Source organism: Pogoniulus pusillus, chromosome 11, assembly GCF_015220805.1.
Source record: "Pogoniulus pusillus isolate bPogPus1 chromosome 11, bPogPus1.pri, whole genome shotgun sequence".
Classification (NCBI taxonomy): domain Eukaryota; kingdom Metazoa; phylum Chordata; class Aves; order Piciformes; family Lybiidae; genus Pogoniulus; species Pogoniulus pusillus.
Window position 1 is genome coordinate 27,207,619 of NC_087274.1, and position 13,758 is coordinate 27,221,376.

Below are 13,758 nucleotides of genomic sequence, written 5' to 3' on the forward strand. Positions count from 1 at the left end.
GGGGTCGGAGTGGCTGGAGAGCAGCCAGACAGAGAGGGATCTGGGGGTGATTGATACCCGCCTGAACATGAGCCAGCAGTGTGCCCAGGTGGCCAAGAGAGCCAGTGGCATCCTGGCCTGCATCAGGAATGGTGTGGTCAGCAGGAGCAGGGAGGTCATTCTGCCCCTGTACTCTGCACTGGTTAGACCACACCTTGAGTACTGTGTTCAGTTCTGGGCCCCCCAGTTTAGGAGGGACATTGAGATGCTTGAGCATGTCCAGAGAAGGGCGACGAGGCTGGGGAGAGGCCTTGAGCACAGCCCTACGAGGAGAGGCTGAGGGAGCTGGGATTGGTTAGCCTGGAGAAGAGGAGGCTCAGGGGAGACCTCATTGCTGTCTACAGCTACCTGAGGGGAGGTTGTGGCCAGGGGGAGGTTGCTCTCTTCTCTCAGGTGGCCAGCACCAGAACAAGAGGACACAGCCTCAGGCTGTGCCAGGGGAGATTTAGGCTGGAGGTGAGGAGAAAGTTCTTCACTGAGAGAGTCATTGGACACTGGAATGGGCTGCCCGGGGAGGTGGTGGAGTCGCCATCCCTGGAACTGTTCAAGGCAGGATTGGACGTGGCACTTGGTGCCATGGTCTGGCCTTGAGCTCTGCGGTAAAGGGTTGGACTCGATGATCTGTGAGGTCTCTTCCAACCTTGGTGATACTGTGATAATTTGCAGTAGTGGTCTAGGGAGCTTTGTAGCTGATTCTTAGCCCTTAAATTCTGCCTTTCTAGTTCAGATGCTCAACAAATGAGGATTAGCTTTCAATAAATTCTCTGGGGTTGAAAGGAGTGTGACAGAAGACAGTGAATTATGACAACCATGAGAAAATCCAGAGTGGCTGCAGACTCTTTCTGGACTTGAAAGTTGTTTATTGTGACTCGTAGGATGGATGGAATTGCTCAGGTGGCTCATGAAGAGAGCTTAAGTTTTTGGAGTTCTGGTTTCTAGCATAGTGTAAACTGGTGATGAGCAATGTGAAATATAAAATTGCAGACATTTCACTCCCCCTCTGCTCACCTGGGAGAGACAAAATAAACAACCCCACCAAAAAACCCATATCCCAGAAGCTTAATGAATCAATCTTGTATTGTACTGCAGCCACGTGCCGTGTATTGTAAAGATGTCCTGGACATAGAGCAGTTCTCCACAGTGAAAGGTGTGAACCTGGATACTACAGATGATGACTTCTACTCCAAATTCGTTACGGGTTGTGTCTCAATCCCTTGGCAAAATGAGGTATTGTGTCTTTCATAGAAGATTATTTTCTTTGACATAGTTTATAGAAGATTTAATAAGGGATATAATTACAGGATTAACTTCCTCTGTGAGATGTTAAGAAGGTTCTGCTTTAGACTTTGTTGCTGAGAGACTTCACAAAGAAGTTGTTCCTGAAACATAAAGAGCTTGCTAAAAAAGAGGAGATCTATGATAAATCTGCATAAATAGAATCTGCCATCTTGTCACCATAGCTAGAGCAGACAGGACATGATTTAGCATCAGGATCCCTATATTTTCCTTGTCCTTTTCTCACCTGTTATTCAATATCGCTGACCACAGAAGAGGGACAAGGTACTGTTCAAAGTATTCAAAAGCAAACAGGCACAGTGCAAGCTGTTTGTGTGTCATGACTGTGTTATCAACAGAGCATCCCAGTGATACAGTCACACAGAACTGCAGATTCACTTTTTCTAAGGTTGCAAAACAAACAGCTGAGTAGCAATTGAATCAGACTTTCTCTTGAAGCTTTTTCATCTGCCCAGTGAATGAGTGTTCCAGTATTTTGCACAGAGTGCTCACATTTTGCTAATGCTAGTTTCTGTTATGAGTGTCCTCCTCCTGCTATAAGATGCTAAGAAATTTCCTGAGATAAGTATTGCCTCAAATTCTACTTGTGCAGTTTCTTTCTCAGTATTGGTTTTTGGGTTTTATTTAAAGCTTGAACACAAAGCATAAGCAATTTCTGAACCAGCCAGAGTAAACAGATAGTACATGAAACTTGTTTGAGAGGAGGCATTATGCAGATATTTCATTTATATTTCATGTCATGTCTTTTAAAGATGATTGAAACAGGATGCTTTGAAGATATCAACGCATATGAAACTGATGGTACTGTGTCACCAGACAGAGAGAGGTCTCCTAAACCAAAAAGAGGCTTCTTTCACAGACTTTTCAGTGGAGAGGTAAGAGTAGTCTTTTCTCTCATGAGAAAATTGCTAGTAAGACCTTCACATCCATTCATTTTTTTTATATTAGTTTGTGATAGGGTAAGCTGAGTTGTTTGCTGGATACTGAAACTAATGAACTCTGGATTATTATGGCTTTGCCCCAGCCCTGACATTCAGAAACTGTGGCAATCCTTCTTACTCCAGGAGTTTTTCCTCCTTCCATCTTCTTCAAGCGTCTGCTAGCTCTTATCTGGTGAAAAGGTAGTGTGTGCTGTTAACGCCTGTGCTGTAGGTCTTGCTTTCCTGAACATGTTCATTGAGGTCTTGCTCCTTATGTACTTTGGCAGTTTTATATAAGAACTTCTGAGGAGATGACTTCAGAGCTAATTGAGGCTCTCTCTGTAAAAACTCAAATTGACTAATGAACTCAGAAGTGAGTGTGGTAGAACAGTGCAACTCCTCGACTCACTCATTTAGAAAGCTGGGCTCCCAGTAAATCATTCTAGTGTCTTAAGTATGTAAGTAAAAATATCCTCTAAATCAGTGAGTGTGAAAAAGGATTACAACAAAAATGTAGTATACGAGTTAGTTTAGTGTTTACTCAAACAACAACATAAGCTGTGTTTAAATCACAGTATCATCAGGGTTGGAGGAGACCTCACAGATCATCAAGTCCAACCCTTTACCACAGAGCTCAAGGCTAGACCATGGCACCAAGTGCCACATCCAATCCTGCCTTGAACAGCTCCAGGGATGGCGACTCCACCGCCTCCCCGGGCAGCCCATTCACTATAGCACACAGCCTTTTCTTCTACTCTCCAGTAGGTATCTGAATTGAGTGTGACCTAAAAGACACATGGCATATTGTGCTGGTTTATAGGTCAGGAGAAATAAGCTATTTGAAAAGGTTTTCAGCTGAGGATGTTGTACACAATTTTGCTTACTCAGGATGCCTGCACTTAGCATGGAATTATCTTGACAAGCAGGAGTATACTCCGGCACTTCTGCAGGAACTACTTTCAAGGAGAAATGGGATGTTAAAATTGCAAGGAGCACATCATTAAGTAGCCACAACAGGGCCATGTATTAAAATTGCATGATGGCATTTTTTTGTCATCAGCTGACAATTCACCTCTCTAAACATACAATGATAATGGGATTTATAATAGTACTGTCCTTTTTAATTCACCTCTTCAAATTCACTATTCCCCCACTTAGACTAATGGAAAAGAAGGAATGGTTTAGTGCCCCCATAATCTTATGTAACTGAAGTTCAGGCTTGTGTCTCACTGCAGTCTTTTCCAGCTGAATCAGCAGGGTTCATACTGTCCCAAGATACAGGTCTATGTATGGAGAAAGAGTCTTAAAGTAATTAATACAGTCTGAAAGCCTGGAATTGGTTTGCAAGTAATGAGTCTGCAGTTCATTGTCCTGTGAAGTTAAAAGAACTTAAAGTTAAATGCAACTTTAATGATTTGAGATTTGGGGTTAAGCTGTGGTTTCCTTTGATATTCCCAAAACATTTGGTTAGTAGAGAGCAAAATGTGCTGGGAAAAGAGACACCTTCAGCTCCCTCCAGCTTTTGTGTGCCCCATAAAGGACACAAACCAACAATGGTTCTTCAGCTGAATTGTCTCTGTCTTGTCTTGCAGGTCTGCTTTAAATCTGATTGCAGTGATGATGAGCAGGAGTCCTCCAGACTTTAAATCAATTTACTCTCATCAGAAAAGATGAGCAAACTAAATGTTTTATATCTCTGTAGCAAAGTGTATTATATATATTTTTTACCTGAGTTCAAGGATTTTTGTACATTTGTACTTCATTTGTTTTAAGATGTATATTTTCACTAAAGCTTAATTGTACAAAAAGCAATGAGTGCCATTTGAGTGAGTGTGTTTTGTATGTCTTTGATTTATCTTGATTTTTTTTTTTTGTCTTTTCCTGGTGGAATGAATACAGAAATAATACAAAGATTTTTTGAAGTAGAGAGATAATATCTATTGCATCAATGTAACTTGACTTTGTGTGCTCCTGGTAAAACTCTTCTTGTTCATTAGTCTCTTTAGGAGCAGTTTTCTTACCAGTGAAATTGCTGTACTGATACATTTCATAGTTCTGCTATTACCCAGCAGCATGGCACTGCTATTACCTAATGTCTCTTTCACGCAATTGCTAAAGAAGAAAAAGGAATTCAGCATGTCGTGGTCAGCTGTTTTGAACTGCTCTTTGCTGTCTGTCTCTGTGGAATGTCTTTCTGAATGTAGAGAATTCTGAACATTTAGCTTAGTCTTATAGCAAACTGTATTACCCCAATCTTCTCTTTTCTACCTTTCTTACACATCCTCTCTGTAGTTTCTTGATGTGGAATGGGCCTATGCCAAAACTTTATAACTCTTTTGTGTACTTGGTTGCCTTTCCTAAAAAGATATTTTTTTGGACCTGTGGGGACACCTTTTAATTTTTTTCTGTAAATGAAATTGTTTACAACTCCACATAGGAGGTTCAGAAACAAAGCATGGGCTCATCTTACCAACCTCTCTGCCTGTTATGTTGTGATACACAAAGCTACACGGCTGACAGTGATCGCTGCCACTGAAGGGAGGACATGGTAGTGCTAAGTATCAAATTTAATCCTGTAAATAACCTTTCCTTATAATATTTGGAAACTTAACCATTAAAACCTGCCTTTAATGATTGCTTAACACAGGTGTGGAGCTGGCATGGAAGTTTTAGTTGCTGTTACCTAATGTTTATTAGTAAAACTGCTTCCAGCTGCTTCAAAGTTTGCCAAAGTTCCTTTCCTCTGGACTCTTTTAAGTATGCCAGGCTTTATTTTATAAAGTTTCCAATAAAACTAAGCTGTGTATGAGAATGAATTTAGGGAACACATTTCATAAAGAAATTCTTCTGCTTTCAAAATTTGAGTTAGGGACTTGATACCTAAGGGAATGCTCTTGGAGTTGGAGATAACGACTTTTGCTACATACTTAGTTGTGTATCCTGAGGATCTGTCTCCACTGAGCATGCATGGTCTAGTTGAATGGATAGGGCTGGGTGCTACGTTGGACTGGATGATCTTGGAGGTCTCTTCCAACCTGGTTGATTCTATGATTCTGTGAGTCTATGACTTTATCTTTCCTCTCAAATCTCTAGGGCACCAACCTGGCCACACATGTATTATACACAGAGAGCAACTGAATACCTCTCTACCTCAAACAGGTTTCTGCTTATGATCCACCTACCCACTGGAAGAAACTTAAGCTGCTTCTGAGAAACTCACAGGATACATTTGATACTGAAAGCTATCATCAGGTTTTAATTCATAGTATTTTTCCCCCTCTAGTAACAGATGTATTAATGGCTTAGAATTTGAAAAAATCTGGAATACCAGAGTCTTTACAAGTCCTGCTGGGGCTGAGCTGATGTCTCTCTGAAATTCTTCCTCTTGGCTACTGTGCCATAGAAAGGAGGAATGTTCTCTTTGTGTGTTTTCAGTGCATTTTCCCTGATGTATAAAATGGAACGGAGAGACAACAAATGACTGCCCTAGAAAGTCCAAAGGGAGAAACTGGCAGGGACAGTTTGAGTTGCTGGAGGACAGTGTGATGCAATAGTGAAGGGATGCCTGACAGAAGTAAGGATGTTGGCTGGAACCATTATGTGTGAGACAATGAGCTGGCAGAGTCTGGCCTGAGCTTCCTTACTGTGCTACGAGAACATAAGGATTCTGAAGAGCTGTGCATGGAGAAATTGGGAAGTAAGAATAGTGTTTCCTGAATACCTCCCTGGATGGAGAAGTCATTATGTTTCTCTGATTAAGTGGGTTCATTTTTTTAAAGATCTTAGGCTTACTGCTCTGAGGCACAGAGAGATGTATGAGCTGACAATCTAGATGTAAGGCCTGTTTAGAGCAACTTCATTATTTAGGCAAGAATACTAAGGACATAAGCTGAGTCATTTTTATGAAGAAAATACAGAAATTTGCTTCAACAAAGGAAAAATAAATCTGAAAGTCTATTTATCATCCATTTCATTTCCACATTTGAGGGGGAAGGATCTTAACTCCTGGTTTGGAGCTCTGAAACTGCACACTTACTATGCAGAGAGCTGTGAAGAGAGGCAGCTAGCTGGAAAGAAAAGGGAAGTTGTTCCTCAGAAATGGTTATTTCTACTTCCTATTCTTTGGATGAGGAACTCCATGCAAAAAGTGAAGAACTTGTATGTTTTATGAAGCTTTATTTAGTCATTTCACAAGTATTTTCTTATGTTCTGAGTACTGTTGAATTGGCTTTGAGTTTCCAGGACTTAAAATTCTGTTGCTTTGAGGCTTTTGTTGCTTTTTTTTCCCTAGTAGGCTCAAAATGGCATTTTACCACTATAAATGTGTCTCTTTGGGGCTAAAAATGTAACCACATAATAATAACTAGACATTACCTAATGTGAATCCCCTAATGAATTAGAAAAGACAAGGAACAGGAAGGATCAGCCTAACTCTCTCTGCATGGAACATGGAGATTAAGGTGTTCTGCTCTTTAAGGTGGCTGACACTGGTTACATGTCCTTCTTTACTGGAGTGGTAGTAGCTTGGAGATGCATTTTGAAAGCAGGAAAAGGGTAAAGAAAGGGGAGAACACCTGAAAGCAAAACACTGTGTTGTGATAAATGTAGTATGAACTTTGCTCTTGACTTCTGTACTGAGAAAAAGGAGGGGTGAGGCAGCAGGTGGTGTTGACTGCTTATGTAGCCTTGTGTTTCCATGAAGCTGTTTAACAACAAAACCCAAGGTAAATTCTTGTTCTTCTCTGTGACTTCATTATACCTCCATGAATTCACTATCTATTAGAGGGCTCTCATAGCAGTGGGAGAGTCCAACAGCCCCACTACTTTGTTTTGCTGGTACGAGACACAGGAAGATCTATGGAATTCTGGGGAGTTACTCAAAGGGGGTCAGTGCCGCTTTTCTGTGGCTGGTGTTTCCAAGCGTTTTGTGATGTAAGTCAAGTCTTCCTGTCTGCTTGTGCATACCTCACAAATCCCTATACTTAGCCCAAAATTCAGAAGCTGTGAAGCAATGAACCACTCTCTTCCTGGTGTACTTAATGCTTTGGAATGTTGTGACCAACAGAACAGAGTCTTCATGCCTCAGGGTTCTTCTATTAAAGAAAAAATATCAGCTTTGCTTCCCCCTCAAGTGTAGTGTCCATAATAGATGTGGTGTTATGCTGCTGGAGTGTCAACAACAACAGAACAGTCTCCTTTGAAAAGAAAAAAGCACTTAAACATAATTACTGTGTAAATTTCTGGAGAAAAGAAGGCTGAGAGGAGACTTCATTCTCTACAAGTCCCTGAAAGGAGGTTTAAGACAGGTGGGTGTTGGTCTCAACAGTAACAAGTGACAGCATGAGAGGAAATGGCCTCAGTTGCCCCAGGGCAGGTTTAGATTGGATTGTAGGAGACAGTTCTTCACTGAAAGGCTTCTCAAAGACCAGAACAGGCTGCCCAGGGAGGTGGTAGAATCCTTTAGAAAATTCATGGAAGATGTTGTATGTCTGTCTTCCCCCCCTCAAGTCATTCTTAAAACAGCAGTCTGAAGGATTTGTGACAAGAAAGATAACTCTCTCTGTCTCTGAATAGGATTCTGTCTAAATTGAGAAATCAACTATAGAAGCTACTAAAAAACAACTAAAAGGCCACTTTTTTTAGTCTGCATTTCAATTGTCTTTCAAACTCTACAGATGAAGGAACTTTCTCACTGCTATTTACACAAATGGACAATGCTTGTTTACAAGCTACTGAAGCCAACAGAAGTAATATTAGTGTGCTTTGGTTTAGTATTACACAAACTTATCATTGGAATTACCCCCTTGGTATAGATTTTCAGAACATACTTCTCTTTAAGAAATACTAAAATTGGAATGGAAAAAAATGTTTACTTTGCTTTTGAATCACCTGCCTGACTCATTTTGGTAATGATTCTGTCTCTTCTCAATTTTACTCCATGACTGTTCATACAGTGTGACAAGTTTTGCACATGAGATGTAGGTAACTTTCCTCATGTTCAAAACCACTGGAATTCTTTCCAAGCATAGCAGAGCTGACTGTTCAATGAGATGTGGGAGTTCCAGTACCTCCAAACCACTGAACTGCCTTTGTATCAGCTGTTTTCCCAGATGTTCTAACGTTGTTATTCCTGAAATAAAAGCTAACCACTGCCAGAGATCTTGACCACATCTATTACTGTGATTTATTTACCCAGTCCATCGTGGTAGCCAGGGTAGTCTGTGGGACTATTTGAGTCACACCAGTTTGTGGAAATGCAGAAGTGTGACTTCAGGACAGGGTGAAAAATATTCTTGATGTGCTTGCCCATCTGTTCTTAAAAGCGTTAAATTGAGGGAACTTGTGCCTAGGTAGCTGTGTTCATGATAGTCAATGTCTGTGCTACAGACATGTTTCTTGTGGGTTTTTTTTCTCCTGGAGGTTGAGGTGAATTCATCATCCACTGAATAACATCCAGCCTTTAAGCTATTCACTCTTGCTCCATAGAGACTGTGACTTTATTTTCCTTTGTGGTAATGGCTTTGCAAAGCTGCCAGATCTCTAACCCTGCCTGCTTGTTCTTGCCCCTTGCCAGTTTTACATCACTTCTGCCGGTGCGGCTGTTGGACCAGGACCTGTCACACGATACATGCAAAACCATGGAGTAGTACATTTGACTTGCAAGAACCTATTGATAGGTACTCGCCAAAAGGAAACCTGATACCCCCGAGTTCTCCTCCAGTTACCCCAGCTAGTGGTTAATAAGCCTGAGGGCTCCAACTGGCACTACAACTGGGAAAGAGGAGAACAAAGAGGAGTGTGCTTGTGGGCAGGCACTGCCTTGGCCATTCCTGCCGGTGAGTCAGCAGCCCTTGGGGACTGGCAGGCATTGTGAGCTAAGGCTTCAAAACAGGTTTGCAAAGACTGGCTGGGTTGGTGGCTTGTTTGATCTCTGATAAGAGCTTAGACTCTTTTTCATGTGCTTCAGTGTATTTGAAAGCGTGGCGTGGCACACGCAATTATCAGAGTGTGCTTGCAGCACTCCAGCTAGGCTGGCATCTTCCTTCATGTATCACTTGCTAAATAAAAATTTCATGATGGTCCTTGTGTTTCACAGGCAACTATGTTACCTTTAACATAAAATAATCAGGCAAAATACTCTTTTTACCTTAAAAGCTCACGTTTTGTTACACGTTTATGATGAAATCAGAGGTTTGCCTTAAATTACATTGCTTTTAGAACTGTAGATAGGTTTACTTTCGAAGGAATGTTTTGAATGGTTCATCTTTTATTAATATGCTAATAAAGTTAACTGGCAGAGTTGTTTTACTGGGTATTTGGCAGGAATGTGATCAGTAAGGTGGTTCTGTCATGACTTGTGTTGGCCTGAATATCCTGTGTTGGCTTTGCCTCCTCATCCGTCACTGCTAGCAATAATCTAATTGCACATCAAGTAATCACTGGGAGTTTCTTTCCTTAGAAGCCTCAAGAGCTGTTCTCCCTTTCCATTGTTGGAACTGATTTTCTAGGTTTGAGAGGGAAGCTGAAGTGCCCGTACCTCCCAGCTGTCACTTAAAATGTGTAAGCAGCAACTACCTATAGCAAAACCGGGGGTGTGTGTTAAGGTGCGAGTTCACAATATTCTTGGCTTTGTAATTAAGTGAACAACAACGGAACCAACAATTTTAGTCTGTATACTTTCTCTTCTATGCTGTATGTTTGTTGTGTGCTTTAAGAGTACAAAAAGTATCCTCTGCTAAAGCAAGCTCAGAGCGACGCGAGTAGCTCTGAAAGGCCAGCGGCTACCTTGCCAAGTTTTAAGTGTCTGTTCCTCTAAGTGTTTTCTCTTTGCTAGATGGAGCCGAAAATAAACCTGCAGTGCTGGAAGCGCCTGTGGCAAGCCCCTGCGTGCTAATGGGCTGACGGGAAAGGGGATGGGGGGAGCGGCAGGAGCTGCCTCCTCTAGCACTGAACTCGCAACAGCCCTAAGGTGGGACCTTTCGAGGTCATGTAATCCACCCGCGTCGCACTCCGCAGGGATATACCTGAGGTGAAGACACACGGAGAGAGTCTGTTCGCCTTGCTCGAGCTGGCGAGATCCTGGGTCCCACCGAGGCCGGCTTCAGGCTGTGACAGAGCCCGCCAGGCGGACGCTGGGCGCACTGAAGGAGCAACAGGAGCTCCTGCCGCCTGGCTCCCGGGGCAAGGGGAGCGCTGGCGCGGCCCACGCCAAGAGCTGGGAGCGGGGCCAACCAGCCTGGGCCGGGTTTCCGACAAGCCCCGCCTCGCCATAGCTGCGAGGCCGGGCCGGGGACCGAGACCGAGACTTTAGCGGGGCTGGGCTGGCCTCGCCTCCCGCGCACCGCGGCTGCCTGCTCCCCGGCGTCGCCGACGAGCGCCCCCGGGCCCCAGCGTGCCCGCCCCTATCCTCCTCCCTCGGCGGCGCTGCCCGACCCGCGCCCGCGTGCCCGTGCGTGCGCACGTCACGCCTCACGTGACCCGGGCCCGGCGCGGCCGAGCCCCGCGGGGGGCGGGGCGGCGGAGCGGGGGCTGATGGGACGGGTCCAAGATGGCGGCCGAGCGGCGGGGGAGCGCCCGCGGCCCCCTGCGGCGTCTCCCTCATTCATTGCGGCAGTGAGGGGCGGCGGCGCGGCGGGGTGAGCGAGCCGGCACAGCGGGAGAGGGCGGCTTCCGCGGGACGAGGAGCCGAGTCGGGCCCGTGAGGAGCAAGGAGGCGCCTGCGAGAGGGCGGGGAGGAGCTGCGGGTCGGTGCCGCCGGCGCGGGCGGAGCGGACATGGCCACCATGGAGAAGTTGATGAAGGCCTTCGAGTCGTTGCGCTCCTTCCAGCAGCAGCAGGTTCCGGCTGCCATCCCCGAGGAGCCGCTCCAGAGACCGTAAGTGACCCGCTCCCGGGGACTGGGAGGGCTCCCGAGGCGCTGCTGTGGCATCCTTCCGCCCTGCCCCGGGGGGAGGCGCTCTGCAAGCCGCTGCCGCTCCGGAGCCGCTGTCAGCCTGAGAGGCGGTGGGCAGCCCCGGCGTGCTGCCCTGCCCTTGGCAGGAGTCTGCGCCCCTGGACGTGTCCGGGGGGTTGCCTGCTCTCCCTTCGAGCCGGCGGTAACTTTCTGGCCAGGCACGTTTGAAAACGCAGCAGTGTGAGCGATGAATGCGAGATGCAGGAATGCTGTACAGGTTTCACAGGCGGGTTCTAGGAAGGAAGACCTTAATTTCAACCAATAACGCTGCTGACAGAAACATAAAACAGCAAGGCAAAACATCTCTAGACGTAACTTAAAGCACTGAATTCAAAATCTGAGCTCCGATGCATTTGGCTTTATGACAGACTTCACTTGAAAGGTCTGTGCTGTGACTTGCTACCTGCAGATCTGAAAGGGATTAGTTCAGATATCCCTGTTTTCCTTCTGCTTTCCTAAGCAGACACATCACATCCATGCGTTTCTGGTTTCCCATCAGGAGGTGTTGCTGGAGGCCAAGGGCGAGGAGCTGTTCGGTGCCCCGGTGCTGCCCCTTGCATTCACATCCTCTAAAAGTAGCTTTTATTGAGCAGTTGGAGAGAGCCAGACTTATCAGCATAAAAACGGGAGTTGCTCTGTCACTTTTTATCCAGATACTGAGAAGTTGGGAGAAGTGGAAGGGTTGAGGAGCAAGTAACTTAGACATTGGCAGTTTCATAGCAGCAGAGCTGGGTTTGTGGCCCCATGCTCCCACAGTACACTCTTGATATGGATGCCAACTAAATTATCATGGTTGACACTGCTTACAGAGTGCTGTCTCAAACGCTCTTAATGCATTTTCACACTTGTGGGACATAATAGATGGAAAATCTGAGCTTTTCCACAAGCTCATTGTTTATAGATGTCTTACTGGTCTGCAGGGACCAAATGCTGTGTTGTGTGCCTGTTTTGTGCTGGTATTTCGTGTGACACAGAGGATAGATGCCCGTCTATGTCCAGGCATTCCTGTATTGAAAACAATCTGTCTGGAAAGTTACTGATGAGGTAGATCATGGTATTTCAACAAAAACTCCTGACAGTTGTTTGTGATGCTTGCTGTGGGTTCTTATTCTTACTTTGGGGGTCTGCATTTAGCCACACTCTGTGCAAAGCGTTTAAGAGATGAGGGTTGTAGTTGTCCTTGTTGCCTTTGTGTTTAAAAATAGGCTACACGCTCTCAGAAAGCTGATGGTGCTGCATGCCCCCAGGAGCTACACGAATTCAGTAACAGCATTCAGCCTCAGAAATGCCTGGGAAAGGTTACTGTGGCAGTCTTTGAACTTTCCCAAACTTCCAGTGAAATATGAGCTCACAGTGCTGCCTGCATTTTTGTTTTCTTGCTTGTAGTGACCTGGAAAGGAAAACTGCCTTTGTATTTTCCTTGTGTTGGGGGAGAGGTGTTTATCTTCATCGTGGTTCTCTGCAAACAGCACTTAAATACTTGGTGTGGTTGCTTTCTGTCATTCTGTTTAAAGGTTGCACTTGATGGTCTTGAAGGTCTTCCAATTGAAATGATTCTGTGTTTACTGTTGTAAAAGTTGGTGCATTTACCTGTCAATAACAAAAGAATAAATTAGCTGGGGAATGTTATAGCATAAATACTACTGATGTGCTCTTTAATTATGTCATTAGATATTCATTTGACATTGCCCGTTAGAATCATAGGTTCGTTAACGTTGGAAAGGACCTTTAATATCATCACATCCAACCACAACGCAACTACCATAACCACTAAATCATATCCTGAAGCACCACATCTACAGCTCCTTGAATACCTCCAGGGATGGTGACTCCACCACCTCACTCGTCAGCCTATTTCAGTGCCTCACCACTCTCTCCATAAAGTTTTTCCTAATGTGCAGTCTAAACCTCCTCTGGCACAATTTAAACCCGTTTCCTCTTGTCCTGTCACTGGTTACTTGGGAGAGGAGACCAGCATCATCCTCACTGTAGCCTCCTTTCAGGGAATTGTAGAGAGCAGTAAGATCTCCCCTCAGCTGCTCCTGCAATGATGCCCTTCAAACCCCTTACCCACTTCGTTACTCTTCTCTGGAGATATTTCAGCATCTCAGTGTCTTTCCTATACTGTGGTGCCCAGAATACTCAAGCTGTGGCCTCACCAGAGCCCAGTACTGAGGCACAGTTGCTTCCCTACTCCTGCTGGACACACTGATTTGATCTAGGCCAGGATGCCATTTGCCTTCTTGGCCATCTGGGCACACTGCTGGCTCGTGTTCAGCCATCCGCTGGCATCCCCAGATCCTTTTCTGACGTGCTGCTTTCCAGCCACTCTGCCCCATGGCTGTAGCAAGCATCACTTGGGGTTGTTGTGGCCAAAGTGCAGGATGGGGATCAGAGTTGTCCTGTTGCCTAAATTCTATGCATGAGAATCTGTCCCAACACCACCTGTGATAGTGAGATTTTAACTTGAGGATTGATGGGTTTGGTTGGATATTTTTCTGCACTGAAAGTAGAGCTAACTACCTACTTGTGCAAAAATTCTTTTTCTCC

General features: G+C 44.8%; 2 protein-coding genes across 2 annotated transcripts in view; both read left to right on the forward strand.

Annotated features, from left to right (window-relative positions):
- The window catches only part of GRK4 (G protein-coupled receptor kinase 4), a 41,222-nt gene extending 32,802 nt beyond the window's left edge, over positions 1-8,420 (forward strand). Inside the window, exons 14-16 of the mRNA XM_064151599.1 lie at positions 1,129-1,266; positions 2,088-2,210; positions 3,848-8,420. Coding sequence (XP_064007669.1) covers positions 1,129-1,266; positions 2,088-2,210; positions 3,848-3,901 — 315 coding nt within the window. The 3' untranslated portion in view covers positions 3,902-8,420. The remainder of the gene's footprint in view (positions 1-1,128; positions 1,267-2,087; positions 2,211-3,847) is intronic.
- A 2,374-nt stretch (positions 8,421-10,794) lies between these two features.
- The window catches only part of HTT (huntingtin), a 76,393-nt gene continuing 73,429 nt past the window's right edge, over positions 10,795-13,758 (forward strand). Inside the window, exon 1 of the mRNA XM_064151601.1 lies at positions 10,795-11,130. Coding sequence (XP_064007671.1) covers positions 11,030-11,130 — 101 coding nt within the window. The 5' untranslated portion in view covers positions 10,795-11,029. The remainder of the gene's footprint in view (positions 11,131-13,758) is intronic.